The 20,958-nt window shown below is 41.0% G+C and overlaps 1 protein-coding gene across 3 annotated transcripts; it reads right to left on the reverse strand.

Moving 5' to 3' along the window:
• Positions 1 to 836: 836 nt before the first annotated feature.
• Positions 837 to 20,532, reverse strand: LOC149289994 (mitogen-activated protein kinase 1-like). Of its 3 annotated transcripts, XR_016277293.1 has the most exons (10): positions 20,299 to 20,532; positions 13,170 to 13,352; positions 11,476 to 11,665; positions 8,576 to 8,692; positions 5,973 to 6,087; positions 4,270 to 4,401; positions 3,012 to 3,121; positions 1,880 to 2,003; positions 1,450 to 1,509; positions 837 to 1,209 (listed from the first exon to the last, which is right to left on the reverse strand). XR_016277293.1 is itself a non-coding variant. In XM_089490005.1 (9 exons), exons 1-8 carry the CDS (start codon positions 20,421 to 20,423, stop codon positions 1,887 to 1,889), a joined length of 1,089 nt encoding a protein of 362 aa, XP_089346131.1. In that variant the 5' UTR covers positions 20,424 to 20,532; the 3' UTR covers positions 837 to 1,209; positions 1,880 to 1,886. The 3 variants fall into 3 exon arrangements, 2 of the variants coding, with proteins under 2 accessions (XP_089346131.1, XP_089346130.1); XM_089490005.1 differs by lacking the exon at positions 1,450 to 1,509; XM_089490004.1 differs by lacking the exon at positions 837 to 1,209 and having other exon boundaries at positions 1,376 to 1,509.
• Positions 20,533 to 20,958: the final 426 nt, after the last annotated feature.

Raw genomic sequence — 20,958 nt, forward strand, 5'->3', positions numbered from 1 at the left:
TCAACAACCCTTGATCTGGTTTCTCTTCAGATCGTACAAATCTTTTGCCTTTTATCAACCCTTATTTCATTACTCAGATATTCGCCTGAAAGCATTTCAGTGCCACAGATGTAAAGGATCTGAAAGCACATCGCCACCGCCAGGGTCCAAGAAACATTCTTGAACTGCTGGCATGCTATGGAAACAAATGCAAATTCTAACCTTCTACTTTAAAGATGAGGTCTTGCTTTGTCAGAACCTTCTGAATATAATGCAAAGATTACAAAAATCCTACAAGTGTTTCGTTGATATCCAGTAGCTAGACACAGTAGTTTACAATATTCACACAAGTTACTTCTGCTTATTAAAGCACACCATATGAATCCATTTTTACAAAAGAAAAGGATCAAATTGGAGATTTTGTTCTTATTATATGTTGTCACTCTGTAAGCTACTGAGCTACTACCATATTCTGTGTCCATAAGATGCAGTCCTCAGTAAGCTGGATATACATGCTTAGGACTGCACTCTGTTATTTTGCCAATATAATGGTAGGAAATTTGGGAGTACCATTATTTAAAATTGCAGAAGTACCTCTTAAAGGGGAGAGAAAATGTAGCTTTCAATGATTTTGTTAAGAAAGGATTTCTAGATGTCCTAATAAATGTTCTCCATTTGTTCCAAAGAATAAAGAAAGTGCATAAACAAGGTTTATGCTGTCAATCTATCCACCTGCATTGTGTGAGTAAAACCACTGCAGGCTTCAAGAAGTGCAAAAGAAGGGAGGATGCCACTGACTTAAAGTGCCCTAAACTGTAGCTTTTTCTTTCTAAAAAAATAATACCAATAACAAAATCTAGAAAATAAATGGTTCATGGTGTAAACAACTTGGTCAGCCACCATCTTGGTTAAAATCAAGAAACAAAATACTACATCTTTCAAATCAGAAATAGAAGCAGTTCAAACATTGTCAGCAGCAAATGCATATGGAGGGACAGTTCTGCAAAAAAGGTCAGTAATGGATATTACACCCAGGAAATATCGGTAACAATTTCAGGCATAAATAAAGAATTCATTGAAAGCACAGAAGCCTGGAGTGCCAGAAACGGCCCTCCTGAACGGCTTGCAGTGGTTAGTGGATAAGCTGAAACAGGCCAAAATGTCTGACCACTGATAAAGAACCAGGAATGGGACATCTATGTGGACTCCCAGCCATTTAACTCCTTTATCCTACAAAAAGAAAGAAAGAAAGAAAGAAAGAAAGAAAGAAGAGTAGTTTTAATGAATGAGCGAGAGCACATTTATTAATAAAAATGTTATATAGCGATGGGTATAACACAGTGGAAATGACACAACAAATTACCGCACTAAAACTGAAAATGGCTGCAGTAGGAAGTTTTTCATATAATGAGATTTATTTATTGAATTCCATTCTATATTGTAAGATCTCAGGGTAACAAAGAACCATACACTACTAATCCTTCACTGTATCCAGACAGCAATTCAGGACTTCGACAGCCTCCTTGGCATCTATTGTAAGACAGAGAGAGAGATGGCTGTCATCAGCTTACTAATGGCAACCAACTCCAAGTAGCTTCATGTAGATGTTAACTAACACAGGAGAGAGGAGTCAGCCCTACAGAACCTCACAGACTAATGTCAAAAAATATTTATTATCATCACAACCCAACTGGCCAGCCCTCTTAGGCTAGGATGGACATATACATGAATAGTTGGCCTTACTTCACATCTGATTTAATTAAAAATTTGCTTACCTTAAATTAAAAGAAAGAACAAAATCTAGTTAATTCAGTACTTAAATTATTAATTCAAAGAAATGTCAAACATTGCCTTATTCTTTTTTCTTTTCAATACAGACAGGAAGGTTTAATGTACTCACGAGCCGTTTAGCATCTGTATCCTGGCTGGAATCTGGCAGTTTCCTCAAAAATAAGTTCTTTCAGTTTTTCCTTCGGCAAGTCGTCTAGTTCCATCTCAAATTTGAAAGGCGCTTCCGCTACGGGCTTGAAAAAAGAAACATGAACTGATTCTCACAGTAGCCTCCAGCGAACTCAAGCAGGAAAGTTACAAACAAGTTCTGGGGAACTGTCCATTAACTTTTGGAAACAGAACCACCAAACTACCTCTTACTTTGTGCAACACAAAGACTATAAATTCCCAATAAATACAGTTTTTCAAAGTCTGATTCTTGGCTTTACAACAATTTACTATAGAACAGCCAGAAGGTACCACTCACGTGCTAAAGTACTTGGAAGTGGACCCCAATGCGTTTATTTTGAGCACTGAGTGTGTGTATGCCCACACACAAGTGTGTTCATGTGGACAAGTAAAATAAACAGTGGCTTAAAGACTGTGGTCCTGGTGAACATTTGCTTCTGAGTGGAACTCACTGGATTTGGTGGGAATCACTTCAAGTGAATGTACGCTGAGAGTAGTCATGCCACTGTAATTGTACATACCTTCCCACTTTCACCTATCCACACCTTTCACAACATAGATACTGTTACGGATGAAACCACATTCATCACTCCTGATGTATGCCCATCCATCCACCACTCTTTATCCTCCCAGTGAAACTGCTTATTATAAGAGCTGGTTTTCTTTAAACTGGTTACAAAATGATGAGATACATTGAGAGAGGGACAATAGTAGAATTGTATGTCAAACTGAAGTGATAACAGAACTGGGAGTGGGAGGAAAGGAAGACGGTAACAGTCTTTGGAATGTCTTAAACTGCTTTAGAGGATCTGGTGTCAAGAAGCCAGATAGAGCACAGCAAAATCAGTTAAAAATAATGAGTTTCCTGGAAGGGAAAAAAAGATTATTGTGATCCATATTTTAATACTTTTTGCAAGTAATTATCTAATATAACATTTTGCTAGTAAGATCTGACTTGTATAGTTTAGGTGCAGGCTGGCAGATCATATGTCCTTGAATGAACCCCCGAAATCCTCAGGAAAATTTCACCAATTTCAAACAGCCAGAATAATAATAGTAATACTTTTTCATACCTCATCACTTGGATCATAATACTGCTCTAGATATGGATGGGCCAAAGCTTCTTCAACTTCAATTCTTTTATGAGGGTTGAAGGTCAACATTTTATCCAATAAATCAAGAGCTATAGAGAAAATGGATTTAGCATTAGTTTGGGTTGTACCTAAGCTGTTTTTCTGTAACACTGCTCTTCCCCTTACAAGTTTCTGAATCAAACTAGGCAGCATATATTTCATATGTCAGAAGTCTGACAGAAACTGGTAGGGAGGGCAGGGCTCTACCTATAACAGAAAACCTTATTGTAAAATACAGTGGTGCATGTGAGGACAAACCAGACACTCTAACCTTCCTAAGTGTTGGCTAGGTATCACTGAGACTATGGACTGGGCTTAACACTGAATGGACTGCCTGATCTCAAGTAAACTGGGGAACCTCCTCTTTGGATTTTTCCTGATATTCTTTCTAGTCCAAGAGTAAAAATAATACTGCTCTTCAGTCCACGAATAAGCCCTAGCCAGTATAGCTAGTGTTTATGAATACTGGTCCTCACATCTGTATGACACCCATACTGCCCTACTCTGAGTCTGTACATAAGTGCACTCCATGGGAAACTTTCCTCCTTCAACACCATATATTACAAACAGGTTGAGAAGAAAAGCTCCTTGAATCCATCCTCATGAGAAAACATGTGAGATGCACAGAACATATATGTGTTTGGATCCTATTTCCATGACCAGTTAATGTGCAGTCAAGTCAAACTGACCTCTCCAGAAAAGAGCTGGAAAAATTAAGATCAGCGTGAGTCAGGTCCATGGCCTCATCCTTTCCAGGTCACTTTTTTCATAAATTAGTTCATGCACAATACACAGTTCTTTAGCTGTCAATCTATATCAATAATTTTACCATAGATACCCAAAGCATAGTTTCAAGTATTGAAATGTCTCACACAACACCGCCCCCCAAAAGCATGTCTGCTAACTGAGATTAAAGTCTTCAAACATGTTGTGAGAAAGTATGACATTAGCAATAGGTAAAGCATGCTAGTTTTACTAAGCACAGTCAATGGTCAGGGCTTATGGGAGTTGCTGTCCATAATATCTCATAGGCTACAGGTCACCTACAACTGGCTAGTTTATAAAGCTCCACTTTATGACATGAGGGTTAATGGAGAGGCAGCACATCCACAAGATTCCAGCCTCTTAGTATTTTGTTTTTATCATTAATGCTACATCACTATATTCCTTCACATTTATATCCCATCTCTTTAACTACCTTTGGGGTCAGCATTTGGAAACAGCCTATTCCATGGCACTTTGTTTTTGTACGGTAGAGAAAGCAAGTAGTTTCTGGCTTTCAAATTGATTATACAGTTCAAGTCTTCTTGAGAAGGAGACCCAAGTATCCCTAGAAAATATAGGGGAAAACATTATTATGAAAACAAGGCAAGTACATGCATCTGATGTAAGGACAGAAAGGATTTGTTAGACTTGGAAGTCTCAATGAAAGTAGCAGGTTGGCATCTCCAAAGATGTGTTGCAAGAGAATGAATTGCTTGTCTTAAGCATTCAGACCTTTGCAAGACTTACAGGGGCCCAAAACAGACAGGCCCAAAGTGCCACTTTTGGGCTGATCCAGGGTCATGGCGTTCAGATGACGCATGGGCCAGATTGGGCCACAGCTGCGCCACAGCCGTCTAAGGTGGCCCAAACCCAGCTGCAAAAGGAGAGGGGGGGGGAGAACACTCCTTTCTGGTGGTCCATCACAGACTGTGGCCAACCTTAGAACTGCAACATCTGGTCACCATAGTGCTGTGTCACTCATTATGTTCACAAGATAGAGGCCTTTCAGTAAAATAATACTTTCCTCAAAGGTACAGAAGTCTCAGCTACTGACCAAATTAAACATACTTCTGTTGTGCTTACAAAATGTAAGTTGATGAAGAACTAGAATGGGGCACAAGAAGGCAGCAGTTGCATAAAAGATAACATTCTGACAACTAACACATACCCCAGTATCAGCTTTATACCATCTATATTATTCAGGAATCTTTTCTCTTACTTTAATGATCACTTAAACACTAGTCTAAGAGCATGGATGAAGACTCATTTGAAATATATATATATATATATATATATATATATATATATATATATATGCATGCTGAAGAATTGTTGATGGCAGTGGGAAGGAAGTTTGCCATTTCAGGACTATCCCTAAGGAGTTTTCTAAAGATTTCTCCACTAAAATATGAAATGGCTGTTTTCCATGGACCTATCATATTCTGAAATGAGGAACATCTCTTAAAGAGCCAAAATTAATGTGCACGTAAGCCTTATTTAATACCATTTTAACATTACTTGTCAGGTTCCAAATCCTAGCATTTTGCATACTGACTTGAGAACACATCAATTAATAGTGTAATATATGTAATATATGTATGCATTTCTGAGTAAACGTATGTGTAACAGGGATCTGAGAGTGACAAGACACAGTAATGGTTTTATAACTGATATTCCCATGACATGGGACAAGGTATTTTCTTCTGAAGGCTGGGAAACATTTTCACTCTCTTTTGATTTCAATAAGTAAGCTTAAACTACAGCAAAATTCTCTCTTGCCAAAATCAATCAAGTATAAATAACAGCTGTAGCTACTTATGCAAAATAATTTGGGAACTATTACTACTTGACACACAGCTATTTGGTATTTAAAATCTTCCAAAAGACCACATTTTAATCAAATTATGAAAATGAAGTTAACTATTCCTTGCTTCTTGCAACAAAATGTTCTGATGGACCGTTCCCATAAGAATAAAACGGGTGCAATACTGCCTACAAAGTAGGAATGCCGAAAATGATGAATTTAAAATAAAAATATGAATATGCAGTTGGTACCATCAAGTTAAACTGTATACTAAGAAGAAGAAGAAAAACCAGAATGGCAGTCTTTGACTATTTATTTAATACAAACCTTACCAAGGATATGGTTTAGCTGATCAAGATAGTGTTTTCCTGGAAAGATGGGTCTGTTTGATAGCATCTCTGCCAAAATGCAGCCTACAGACCAGATATCAATTGATTTAGTATAACCCTGCAATAAGAAAGCGAGGAGGGGGTGTGTGTCAGTTCTTGATAGCATTTACTGTATTTTTATACACTCTACAGTTTAAGAGTGCTAAGGTATGGTAATTTCAGGACTCCACCTCTAGCATTGGAGATGAATCAGAACTTTACATAACTGTTCTTGAACCATGAAGCAAGCACTGTGCATTATTACAGAAGTGGAAGAGAAGCAAAACAGAGCACATATTACAGTGCAATTTATGAATGCTTACTCAGAAGACAGTCCTACTGTGTTTAGAATTCAGAGACATAGCCGTGTTAGTCTGTATGCAGTATGCAAAAGAATCTTGAAGCAGCTTTGAGGCTGTGTGAAAGAAGCTGTAGTATGAACTTTCATAGATTTTGTAGGTCTACTTCCTCAAATGCATGATGCAACTTCTTCTACACAGTTAGTCTCAAAGGTGCTGCAAGACCCCTTTGCCTATTGTGTTTAGTAAGATTTACTCCAATGTGCATGGTACAGTGGCCTTTAAACCAGTGATTCTCAACCTTCCTAATGCTGCGACCCTTTCATACAGTTCCTCATGTTGTGGTGACCTCCAACCATAAAACTGTGGTGTCTCAGTTTCTAAGACCATTGGAAATATGTGTTTTCCGATGGTCTTAGGCGACCCCTGTGAAAAGGTCATTCGACCCCCAAAGGAGTCGCAACCCACAGGTTGAGAACCGCTGCTTTAAACTGTATAATAAACAGCTTATCCAATTGTTGTCATGTTAAGCACACACAGCACACACTTTAAGCCCCCCTCCCCCAAATAGTCTGATACTCTAATAGACCATATATTGGACACAGACCAGGGATAAGCATTTAAATGACAGTAAAATTAAGCCATCCAGATAGAACAATACACATGTCTCCATTTGTAAAGTAAGGCTAACAACGTATTTCTCATATTGTGAAAGGATTGAGTACACCTTGCAAACTCAGATGGGTTACAGAATTTAAAATATGGCAATATATTTTACATGCAGTGTGCTAAACCTATATGTCTAGTATGTATTACTTTGAAGCAAAGAGATACCCCTAAACAGATGTACTCTAAATTATTTTAACACCATGTAGAGATTGCCATAAATCAACAGCTGACTTGAAAGGATGCACATACTGTTTACTAAGAGCCACCATGAAGTATGCTTTGAGTGTTGGACTAGGACACTGGGAAAGCAAGCTTCAAATCCCTGTTCAGTCATGGAAACCCACCAGTTGGCCCTGAGCAAGTACCACTCTCTCAGCCTCACAGGAAGGCAACAGCAAACCTTCTCTGAAGAAACCATGCCAAGGAAATCCCATGACAGGTTTGCCCTAGACACAAAACAACAAGTTGACTATGGCCTACAGGGCCCTTCCAACTCTGTGATTCTGTGACTAAGCAAATGATCTGAAATATGCTAGCATAACACTGAGAAAGAGTATAAATATTAAAACGTGGGTTACTAAACTTTTTGAGCAGTAACAGATGGTGGATCCCACTACTACTACTACACATTAAATACTGCCTGTCTTTGTCTTCAAGCTATGATCCCTCTTGTGATTGTAGTCTCACCTGACTTCTGCCCAGAACTATGATGCAAATGTACACCCATTTATTAGAAGTATTTGTTCATCACTCCCCAACTCTTTAACACATATGTTAAAAGTTTGCTCTGCTGTTCTAGCCAGCTCTTTCTTGTCTCCCACCACAGATGATTCAATGTAAGCACTGGGGGGTTTAGATACAAAAGAGAAAGCTAAAAATGAATGTAAGGCTGCAACATTTTACTTTTTAAAAAATCATACAAACCTCGACTTTATTCCAAAGCTGAAGTGGAGCAGCACAAGATATTTTCTCAGAGGTTGTGTACGTACACCCGAAGTCTCCTCTCTCACTTTTGATTCAGTGTTATGAATTAATTCAACTATGTACAGTAGTCATGCTCAAGGTCACCTATGCAACCATAGCATCCAATGTAACTGTGCTGAATGTACTGACAATATGTAAGCATGGATACGATCTTTGTTATTGGTCCAAACCACACTACAAAAATAATCTAGTTTAAGACCACTTAACTGCCTGGGCTCAGTGATAGGGAATTCTGGGAATTGTAGGTTATTATAGCACCAGAGCTCTCTGACAGAGAGGGCTACACGGCTCACAAAATGACACTTCCCAGAATTCTCTAGCATTGAGCCAGGTAAGTTAAAGCAGTCTAAAACTGGATTATTTCTGCAGTGTGTTTTGGACCACTGTCAGTGTGTTAAGCTCAAGGTGCATCTGGTGTATATGCAAAATTCTGAACTGAATAATATTTTCTCAGCGTTAGTTTGTAAGGAGAGAGGGGTGGGAAGACAAAGTATGTCACCTAAAAGGAACTGCTAAGAACAGTGTTGTATTTAATCAAAATGACATTCTACTGTAAATGAACAGTACAAAAATTTCAATTATCATGTGGAGAAGCCTTCGCTGAGCAGTATTTACCTTTGAGTTTAACATGATTTCAGGAGCTCTGTACCACCGTGTGGCTACGTACTCTGTTAGGAAACCAGTGTGATCATGATCTGGATCTGCCACACGTGCCAAGCCAAAGTCACAAATCTAACACCAAATAAAAAAAGATGCTATTAAAAAAAGTGCTTCCCTCCTGTTTTTCTATCATATTATTCTTGCTAAGCACGATCCTCACTGAATCATAAAGTGTAATGCAAACTATGCGAGTCTACATTTCAGACTAGGCTCCATGACAAGCAGGATAATTTCTAGGTCCCATTTTTTTTCTATTTTTTTTTATTTTGATTATGAGTTTTTTACAATCAAAGGAGAGAAAAAAATATATAAAAAAGACATTCCATATTACATGCAATTTTATCTCTTACCACATCATATCCCTCTCCTTTCCCCCTCCCCCTCCCCCTCCCCCCAATCCTAATATGTCTACTTTACTCTCTCTTATATACTACTATCTCTACACCTGTGTATTTTCTTATTCATTCACTCTACTTCTATACTCTTCCAATATTGTACAATTAAATTCCAATCTTCTTCTTCATCTTCCTCTTCAACTTCTTTCTCTCTATCTTCTTTCAACTTTCTAGATAATTTATCTGATTCTCTCATGTCCAGTATTCTTTTAAACCATTCCTCCAGAGAGGGTATCTGATCCACTTTCCACTTTTGGGCATATAGCACTCTCGCTGTAGTAATCATGTATAACATAATTTTCCAATACTTTTTCTCAATTTCTTTTCCTATTTTACATGTCATGTTCAATAGGTACAATTCTGGATTCTTTGGAAACTCCCTTCCTATAATTTCTGTTATGACAGAGTGTATGCTATCTCAAAATTGTTTCGCCTTCCTACACGTCCACCACATATGGTAAAAGGTCCCTACTGCCTTCCCACGTTTCCAACAAGTATTGTTTACTTCTTTATACATTTTTGACAGTTTAGCCGGAGTCAAATACCATAAATAAAACATTTTGTAATAGTTCTTCTTTAAGTTTTGTGCTAAAGTAAATTTGTTAGTCTTTAACCACGATTTCTCCCATTCCTCCACGCTTATACTATGTCCAATCATTTGACTCCATTTAATCATATTATCTTTTATACCTTCTTGTTCCAGATCCCTTTTTAGCAATTCTTTATAGTATTTTGATATTTTTTTCTTTTTCTGTTTTTCACCAATTATAACGTCCCACTCATTTTTCCTTCTTTCTATACCTTCTTCTTTCCAATCTTTCTTAAACCTTTCCTCTAGTTGCTTATACGAAAACCATTCTAATTTTATCCCCTCCTTCTCCAACTTCTCTCTAGATTTCATTTTCCAAGTTACTCCCTCTCCCTCTTCCAATATTGTTTCATATGTAATCCAGTATTCTTGTGCCCTGTTAAATTTACCAAAGTGTGCCTCCTGTGGTGACGTCCACTTTGGTATTTTGTTATAAAAATTTTTCTTTCCATGTTCCCAAATTTTCAACAGGCCTTTTCTTAATACATGATTTTTAAATTCCATATCTTCTTTCCATTTATTATATATTAAATATCCATGCCACCCATATTTGATGTTATGCCCTTCTAAATTCAACAGTCTCTCATTTTTTAGATTAATCCAGTCCTCTACCCATACCATCCCACATGCATAATAATACTTCTGTAGATCCGGTGTTCCCAAGCCTCCTCTTTTCTTATCATCTATTATATTATTCCACTTTATCCGTGCCTTTCTTCCAGCCCAAATGAACTTTGCCATTTCTTTTCTCCATTCCTGGAAACACTTATCACTATTAATTATTGGGAGGTTTTGAAAAATGAACAGAAATTTCGGTAACACATTGGTCTTAATTGCAGCCATTTTACCAAACAATGATAAATTTAGTCTGGACCATCTCCCCAAATCCTCTTTAATCTCCTTCCATTTTTTCTCATAATTATTAGCAAATAAGTCTCCGGTTCTTTTAGATATCCAAATTCCCAGATAATTTACTTTGTTTTGGATTTTAAATTTTGTAAGCTCTGCCAGTTCTAACTCTTCTTCCTTTGACATATTTTTAGTCAGCATAGTTGTTTTATCTACATTAATTTTAAATCCAGCCGCTTCTCCATTTTGAATGCTAAGGAAATTGAGATAACACATAAACCTACAAAAAGAAGTGAACACATCTGAAAATACAGAAAAGGTGAGATTTTCAACCTGTGAACCAAAATGTTTTGTTCTTGTTCATTGCCCAAAACCTTACTTGCCAAATACCATGCTAAGCAGATCCACAGTGAACATTCACCTTTCTTACCATTCTGTGCTTCCCACTCTTGACTAGAACATAATCTGTTTAAATTTATATTATTTATATTTATACTACAGTGGTCCCTCCACATTTGCTGGGGTTAGGGGTGAAGGACCACCGGTTAATGTGGAAAAACTGCAAATAAAAAAACCACTATTCTTTTTACCTGAGAGAAAGCTCTCTAGACATCTCCAGGCCCTTCAGTGCAACTCTGTGATCAATATCTGCCAGAAGTTGATCACAGACTCATTCTGGAGGACCTACAAATGCCCAGAGAAGTGTTTTCTCTAGGCACGTCTGGTTTTTCCAGCACAACTCTATGGTCAACATCTGGCAGAGTTGAGCTAGAGGACCTAGAGATTCAGAGAGAACATATTAATCAAACCCACAAATAATCAAATCCACAAATATCAAAGTTGCAAATGTGGAGGGCCAACTGTATTTATTTGGTTCTTTCCTGGCAGAAATATTTACCAAATTCTAGAAGCATAGACAAAATTCTTTTGTAGGGACACACACAGTATATATTCCAGTGGGATAGAGAATCATGTTCCGACAATAGAGAGACACTTAACTAACGGAAAAGGTGCTCACAAACCTTGAGATCACAAGTTGTGTTCAGCAGCAAGTTGGAAGGTTTGAGGTCACGATGCAGCACATTGGCTGAATGGATATATTTTAATCCTCTCAGGATCTGATAAAGGAAATAGCAGATGTGATCATTGCTAAGATGCTGAGTCTTTAAGAGCTTGTAAAGGTCCGTCTCCATGAGATCTTGCACAATGTATCTGTGAATCAAATTAAGGCCAGCAAACAAACTTTTGACTCCGGACACTTGGAACTGTGGATCTTCCAAGTTCTTCAAGAGCTTACTTCTACGTTTTACAGAGAAAACAGAAAATACAGTATACAGTACCACTGACTGTTAATGCATAAAGCAGCACATAATCCACAGCAAATGTCCTAAAATGTTGAAGATCACATAACTATGTTGGGTTGGGCAAAATGTGGCCCTGGAGTTATGTGCAGTGCTGCCAAGACTGTTTTTACTGCCCTTGACCCTTCCAGACTCCCCAAACGGGGGAGATTTCCAGGAGTGGCAATTCAGTACATTTTAAGAGCCTCCTGCAGTGCTTAACATTTAACAAAAACATATCATTTTTAATGACCAGAAGAGGGCCTCTAGCCACTTCATGTTTTTTTGATATTTCTGGCAGAATGCGTAGGCCCTGTACCTACCTCACCCCTGCCCTAGACTATTTGAATGGATATTAATTATATTAACTATTTATAGTATTTCAGAATACAAGGATCACTCAGAATTTGAAGATGGAATGACTGCATATCCTGTTAAAGTTTGCTAAGCAACAAGGTTCTTGGGAGATCTTGAACCTGTCTAAAATCTCCCTTCTGTATATGATTTTATACATTTATATCTGCCCTTTCCCCAATAGTGAAACTCGGTAGCTTGCAAAACATTTAAGCCAATGCAGAATAAAATATATACAAAAACACCAGTAAAGCTGATGGTGGTGGTGGGCTGGGGGATCGTAGAATTGATGATTATGTTGTGTTATGTAACTGTGGCGGGTTATAAACCGCCGCTTTGCGGCGATCTGCCACCGCCGCTGTTTGCTCCATAAGGGAGCCGCTGCAGCCAAACCGCGCGGCTCCGTTATGGAGCAAAAAAGAAGCTCCAAAATGGAGCTTCTTTAAGCGGCGCCTCTATGATGTTGCGAGGCGCCAGGGGCGGACTCGCAACGTCATAGACACCGTGACACGTGCGGACGCACAGCGTCCGATACGTAAATATGGCGGCGGCCGTGTGGAACGGCCGCCGCCATATTGTACATACAGAATACGTACTAGGGTTAGGGGGGTGCGGAAGCACCGTCCCTTCCTAACCCTAGTACGTATTCATTACGTACTAAATGGCGGTCTGTAACCCGCCTGTATTTTTTACTGTAACCCACCTCGATCTGTAGGGAGTGGGGGGCTATAAATAATAATAATAATAGTAATTATTATTATTATTATTATTATTATTATTATTAGTTATTTTACAATGCAACTGAACCATCTATGGCGTTAAAACGATGTAAAAAACCATTAAACAGGTGGAAGCCTTGTATCAGTTGGAGGACTGGCATGAGTTTTGCCCAACCAATAAGTATGAGCAAGCTTCACTGTGTAGCAAGATCAGGAAAGTAAAAATGTTAATCTACTGTTTAATTACAAAATGCCAATAAGAATTAACACAAGGGAACACAAGGACATATCTTTGAAGGATACACATCTTTCATTTGTTCAATTGTTGGGGCTCTGATAATGTCATTGATGCCAATAATATTTTCATGCTTGAAGCGTAAGAGGATTTTTATTTCTCTCAGAGTTCTCTGACAGTAGGTCTGGTGTTCAAATGGGCTGATCTTCTTTATAGCCACCCGAACTTTGTTGACATTATCATAGGCAGAACTGGAAGAGGAATTGTCAACATTAATTTAAAAGAAACCTTAAAGTTTGTCAGTACAAAACAAGATACAGATGTTTAAAAGTAACTGTCCTTTCACATTCATGGAGATATCATGGCAATCTCACTTTGGTCCTACGGGAAGATGCTGACTAAGGCCTGTTACAGACTGCCAAAATAAAGCTGCTTTGGGTCTCTTTGGAGGTATGCTATTTAAATGATGCATTGGTCCTAAGAGTCCAGAGGTTGCACCAAAGCCACACTCCATTCCTAAGCACTGGAGTGCAGCTTTGGTGCAGCTTCCGGATTCTTAGGGTGCATGCATCATTTAAACAGCATACCTCCAAAGGGACCCAAAGCAGCTTTATTTTGGCAGTCTGTAACAGACCAGAGTTTCTCTTTTGTAAGACAGCTCTTGGCACCGAGGCTTACAAAAACTGCACAGTGCCTCTCCCTAATCTTCTTATTTCATCCCATTCAGCATGACCTTACAGCCCACTCTGCAAGTATGTATTTTCATCTAACCCACAGAAGGTCCTATTAGTTTTAGGGGCAATTAAAAATAGCCCAGGTCTATTGTCAAAAATAATTCTCTGTTTTCATAAGCATACTGGGTTAGCTTTTTCACTGTTCTACTGAAGTGGGATCTCATCTGCATAACAGCATACTATAATAAAATTGTTCGTCTTTCAAGTGCCAGAACACCCTGTTTTGCTACAACAGATTAAAGCAGCTTCTCCTCTGGATGCTGCGATCATTGAATACCCATGTCACAGAAATAAAGATGGGACAATTCATAAAACTAAGCACGGGGCACAGGCAAGCAGACTTTTTCCTGCAGATTTAGCTATATCGATCTTGCCTAATAAATGCTTTCACTGTTGTCCAGGTAACGGTTAGTCACTTCCCGATCCAACTCCTTTCAAAGGCTTTTTCAGGATGTGAAAAGCTGGAGTCTGGATGTTTGCCCAAATATTCACAAGACCACAAAGTTTTCTTCGGAGTATAAAGCAAGACAACGGACTGCTGCCTTAGAAGCCAAGAGTCTGCTTTTGAAAAAATAATTTCCACATTTGAAGCCCATAATGTCTGCTCTAATGAGAAATATAGCATACTATCTTTTGAGAGGTAACCAGGTAGGAATAAAAAGCACACTGCCTGCACCTTCAACCTCAACATCTTTATTTAGACAGGAGGCTATAGTATGTCCAAGCAGAAGCAAGGTTTTTCAAGAGATAGGTGTCATCCGGCAAAAATATCTGAAGGTGAAATGAGTAAAATTGAACAGAAAAAATTATGTGAAGTCGAAGGCTTTCATGGCCAGCACCCATAGTTTTTTGTGGGTTTTTTGGGCTATGTGGCCATGTTCTAGAAGAGTATCTTCCTGATGTTTCGCCAGCATCTGTGGCTGGCATCTTTAGAAGAAAATGCTGGTGAAATATCAGGAAGAAACTCTTCTAGAACATGGCCACATAGCTTGGAAAACCCACAGAAAAAAATATGCTTTATAGACTAAAACTCAGGCCTGAAACAGATGGACAAAAAGCTCCAGCTTTGGCCCAATCCGGAGGCATGGCATTCAGATGATGTATGCCCCTAGATTGGGCTGAAGCTGAGCCAAGGCTACATCTTTTTCAAAGAAACGGGCCCAAAAGGAATGGTAAACTACAGCTCCTTTGGCCAGCCCAGTTCAAAAACAGAATTTTAAAACAGGATGAAGGAAAAGAAAAAGAGTCAGCATGGCGTAGTGGTTCGAGTGTTAGACTAGGAGACAAGGGTTCAAATCCTAGCTCAGTCGCAGAAACCCAGCGGCTGGTGTGACCTTGAGTAACTCACACTCTCTCAGCCTCTAAAGAAGTCTATGGCAAATCCCCTCTGGATAAATCTTGCCAAGAAAACCTTGTGAGCCATAAGTCAGAAATGACTTGAAGGCACACAGCAACAAAGGTAAAGATACATCTAGTGTTCTTAGACAAAGCATAGATCAGAATGGTGTCAAATATGCCATCAGGTTGTCGGGGGGGGGGGGGGGGAATATGAATTTAAAATGAGCAAAGTCAACCCAATATTGTGTACCACTGATGCAGCCCAAATAGGACCAGAGTTTTCAAACAGAAGGGATGAACCAGAAAGAGGGGAATTAATGGGGGAACTAATATCAAAATGGGGACACTGGGGAGTCAGAGATGGTAACCTAAAGGAGAAGGAGTTAGCTAGACCAACAGTTTAGAGTAATTCAGCTTCCCCCCTTCTAAGTCAAGCAACAGGGGAGTCAATATTTTTGTGAAAATCACAGTATGTACAGACTGCAGATCACAGAAACAGTAGCAATGGGAGTGACTGGCAATGCTAAAAAGGGTTAAAGGCCCCATACAGACAGGACAAAATAAAGCTGCTTCGGGTCACTTTGGAGGTATGCTGTTTAAATTATGTATGGGTATTAAGAGTCTGGAAGCCACGCCAAAGCCAAGATCCAGTCCTAAGGACTAGAGCGCAGCTTCCGGACTCTTAATACGCATACATCATTTAAACAACATACCTCCAAAGTGACCCAAAGCAGATGTATGTTGGCCTGTCTGTATGGGGCCATAGAAAAATAAATCCAGAGCAAAGGGTTCAGAGGCAGCAGTTCTTTGAGAATATGACAATGAGTGGAGATGTCAGTGCAGAGGAGGCAAAAGTAGGAAGCAGTTGGTTTGAGAGTTTATGAACATGAATTTTGACAACATCATGCTTATGGCATTTTTATACCAAATTTCTGTTCTTTTCTGATTTTTAAGTTTACATCTAGTCCCATTGTACATAAGCTTGGTTACTTGGAACGGCCTACTAATTTGAGCTAAGTTCCTTTTCTAAAAAAAAGAACAATGGTCCGTAACACAATGCAGAAATAATCCAGTTTGAGACTGCTTTAACTGCCCTGGCTCAATGCTAGGGAATTTTGGGAAGTATACTGTTTCTAAGACAGTTAGCCTTCTCTGTCAGGCAGCTCTGGTGCCACAATAAACTCCAATTCCCAGGATCCCCTAGCACTGAGCCAGGGCAGTTAAAGTGGTCTCAAACTGGATTATTTCTGCAGTGTGTTTGGGACCAATGTCACTGAGCACACCTTCTAAAGAAATCCTTCCTTGCCTTTTCGTCTGTATCAATAGTAAGCCCACTGACACTAAGCGAATGAAAAGTGTCACAGGGTGAGAAAGCAGGTGTTTGACTGAGGAAGAGAAATGCAAACTCTGAGCTGACTGGTGTGCACAAAAGCAGAAAGACTGAAACAGATGCATGCATGCTGCCTTGCTCAATACATCCTGCAAAGCAGCGGCAGGTAAATGGAACAGGCCAGCACAAAGCTTTCACAGCATGCAAGCACCATACTACAAGTGTAGACACAGTACCTGGAACATGGTTTAGCAGGCCACTACATGTAGAAAGCTGTATGGTAGAGGTGCTTGATCCTAAGTGAGTTAGGGGAGTAGGTTGTGTAAGAGACACACACTCTGGTTCCGGTCAACTGACATAGGCACCCACTGTATGCTATTACATGATTCAAAAGAAAAGCCCACTCCCTATTTAAGTTGCACTGAAGTTTATGGCGCTGAAAGCATTATTTCAATAGCTCTGAAATATCCCTAGATACGGACATGGTACTGAAAGTGGCAAATAAAAATAATAGTGATTAAGCATGGTTAAACTGTCGCAATTACATGCACCATTTAGTACAAGCCAAATGTGGTTTTATCTGCAATTAGCTCCAACTTTTCTTTTGTTACAATGACATCGTGTCCGTATGAGGATCACCAGCGCTTATCCTTTCTTACTCTAAAACATACTTTCGTTCCTCCCATCACAGCAGATGGCTTATAAACTGCTCAGGACAAATTCACCTACCCCAAGTGTCGGTGTACGCAAGTGACACGGTGTTTTCTGTAAAGCAGTGACACTGCAAGACGTCAGCAATGGTGTGCAAATATTAATCGAGCAGCAAGACGGCTGAGAAACCAGTCTTTTGCTCCTTACTGCCATAAGGCCTCATAACTGTATTTGTACAAGTAAGCAGATAAGCCTAGACCAGTTTTCTTTATCAACTGTGGACCGCATAACATACTAAATAAATATGCGTGCAAGACTTGATGGTATCGTGTTGGAATTTTACTTTCCCTTTCCAAGCATCTAGCATATTGCTGAAACCAGCAAGTGGTTATTATTAAATAACATTAATCAAAATCCAGCTAAGAGTCTCTTCTCTCCACTCACTTTTGCAGCATACCCACAGCTAAAGAAATGAGAAGAAGCAATGTTACACAGCGGAGAAAGGAAAGATTATGTGCTTTTTGAGATAATACAGGGAGGTGGTGGTAGCTGGGTAACTAGCCTATCTCTAACTTGGTGCCTTTCATGCTTCAGCCATTTCAGTAATAGGGGATCAGATTGTTCTCCACTACCCTTCTGGAACTTTCTTCCGCCCGAGAGAACTCCTATATCACACACACAATAAGCAAACAGAACATATTAACTGAAACAGACGCACACACAGTCACTTGGTTTCATGCTCACAGTCTGCAAAATGGTTATGCAACTTCTGGAATTGTGTTTTCTGCTTGTACTGGTTGTGTTACTGCAACTTACCTAGCATGCTTTTGGCTGAAGATACGGGAGTCATTAATATTTAGAAAACATGAACACAAAAGGCACGAAACATTAAAAAACTCCATCTCTGTCTGGAAGCGCAGAACAGTCTGGAGGTAGAAAGGATACAAATCTTGTCCTCTAGCAATCTTATATACTTAGCTCACAGTAAGTCCCACTGAACTCAATGGAGCTTACTTTTGAGTAGGCATATTTAGTTAAAATAGGACTGGCATACATGTGACCTTCCAGTTGTTCAGTTTTTGTGGGTTTTCTGGGCTATGTGGCCATGTTCTAGAAGAGTTTATTTCTGTGGCTGGCATCTTCATTTCTCTGTGTAAGAGAAATGTCAGGAACAAACCATGGCCACATAGCCTGAAAACCCCACAAAAAACTATGAATGGTGGTCATGAAAGACTTCAACTTCACATCCAGTTGTTGTTTGGCTGCAGTTCCCATCATCCCTCATCACTGGCCACACTGGATTTCAAAGATTTACAAAGCCGACATAAAGGGAAACCACCTCCAGAAATGAATCACTGCAACTTTTTTAATTCCATAGAAAAAGGGATATAATTGTGGGGCATGCTCAGGTGGCGTGTACTTTGTTGTTGCAAACTCCCAGTGAACTCAATGGGATTTACTTCACAGGAACGGATTAAAACCTGCAAACGGCAAACAGACCCTTATCTGCAAACAAGAGCCAGCCATTTATGGCACGGTTATACTGTTTTCACAACAAACATGACTTACAATGCCACCTTCTCCGAGTGGATAGCAAGGGCTTCTGTGCCCAAGCCTAGGATGAGATTTTTGGAAGCTGGGATGGTCTCTTAACAGCTTTCTCTGGCAGCGCAAGAAGGGGGAAGATGCAAAGCAAAATCCGAGGCGCCTCATAAACCAAGAGGGCAAGGTGGCAGGTGAGTAGGCATACATTTGGATCCTCTGGGAGCAGTAACCAGCCAACTTGAGCCCCTTGCACTGATCCAGGAAGGCAGAAAAGGTTGGCATGGCTCCCAAACACACTACACAAATCATCCAGTTTTGAGACTGCCCTGGCTCAGTGCTAAGGAATCCTGGAAACTGTAGTTTATCGTGGCCCCCGAGCTCTCTGACAGAGAAAGCTCAATGTCCAACACAAAACTACACTTCCCAGAACAGCCCAGCACTGAGCCAGGGCAGTAAAAGCAGTCTCAAACTGGGTTATTTCCCCAGTGTCTTTGGGACCTTAGGACCAGCATGGTGTGGTGTTGGGGAGACCATGGTTCGAATCCCCACGCAGCCATAAAAACCTATTGGGTGAGCATGGGCATGTCACAGTCTCTCAGCCTCAGGGGAAGGCCGTGGCAAACCTCCTCCGAAGAAACCTGGACAAGAAAACCCCTGGATAGGGTCACTTTTGGGGTGCTCCAAGTCGGAAATGACTCAAAGGCGCACCCTCCTTTTAAAATACAAGCCTTTCCGCACCTTCTCCAAGAGCAAGCCCCCCTGAACAACAGTCCCAAAGCCATTGCGGGAATAATCCAGTTCGACATCGCTTGAACTGCCCTGGCTCAAGGCTAGGGAATCCTGGGAACTGTAGTTTTGTGACACATTTCGCCTTCTTTGTCAAAGAGCGCTCTGGGGCCCCAACAAACTCCAATTTCCAGCATTCCTTAGCACTGAGCCAGGGAAGTTCAAGTGGTCTCAAAGTGGGTTATTTCCCCAGTGCGGATTGGACCTTTCGGTGCTTTGGGGCTCAATGCTATGGAATCCTGGGGAAATGGCATTTTGCGAGTCATTGAGCCTTCTCTCTGAGGGGGGGGGGCGCAACTCCATTTCCCAGGATTCCCTAGCAGGGTCAATCGGTCTCAAAGTGGATCCTTTCTGCACTTTGCGGCTTGGAGCGTTCAAGTGTTCTCAATGCTAGGGAATGCTGGGAACGGTGGTTCTGGGGCCACACTGAACTCCAATTCCCAGGATTCCTGAGCCAGGGCAGTTCAAGCTGTCTCAAACGGGAGGGTTTCTGCAGTGTCTTTGGGACCAAAGCCAGCCTTCTTGGGAGAGGAAAAAGAGCCAGGGCCGGGCTCCATATTGTAGGATCCAAGATTGCTGGGTCGATTGAAGCCTCTTTGCAGGACTGACGCAGAGCCGCTTTTTGTGGCTCAAGGCTATGGAATTCTGGGAGTTGGAGTTTGTTGTGGGCCCCGAGCGGAGATTGTGTCATTGGCCCACAACAAACTCCAACTCCCAGAATTCCATAGCCTTGAGCCACAAAAAGCGGGGGCCAAACCGGGTTCTGTCGCTGCCACTGAAGGTAAAAAGCGTGTTAAGAAGCGGCTCCCTCACCAGACCATGCCGTAAGCCCCTTCGCCAATGTAGGAGAGGTTGGTGTAGCGAGGCCCCACGTCGAAGACTTGCCCCCGCACCAGCTCCGGAGCCCCGGCCGGGTTGGCACCGGACCCCGCCGCCATGTTGCTGCCTCCGTCAGGGAAAGCGAGGCTTAAGCCCCAGGCTTCGCCGCTCGGCCCTGAGGGAAAAGAGGAGGGAAAGGCGCGCCGTCCGTCTCCTCAGAAACCTCCAGCCGCTCTGACTGGGAGGCACCTCCGGGGGGGGCGGAGCCTCGCGCTGCCCCGCCCACCGCAGCGGGAAAGAGGCGGGGTCTTCTCCTGCGCTAAGGCAGGGCGCCGAAAGGGGCGTGGCTCCCGTGGATCCAGAGGCTGCTAAAGGGGGGATGCCGGGATGGGCGGGGCTCTGCGAGAGGCGGGATTGCGGTATCTTGCCGAGCCGCGGACGGACGGACCGTGCAGCCAATGAGAGTGCCTCTGAGGGTTTTGTGCCTCGGAAAACCTGCTCAAAGGTTGAAAACCCACTGCAGAAATGATGCAGTTTGAGACCGTTTGAACGGGCCCGGCTCAATGCTAGGGGATCATGGGAAGTGTAGTTTTGTGAGACACTGAGCCTCCTCTGTCAGAGAGCTCTGGGGCCCCAATAAACTACAGTTCCCAG

This window comes from Sceloporus occidentalis, unplaced genomic scaffold (genome assembly GCF_023333645.1).
Source record: "Sceloporus occidentalis isolate IW3139 unplaced genomic scaffold, rSceOcc1.0.p SCAF_41, whole genome shotgun sequence".
Taxonomy (NCBI): domain Eukaryota; kingdom Metazoa; phylum Chordata; class Lepidosauria; order Squamata; family Phrynosomatidae; genus Sceloporus; species Sceloporus occidentalis.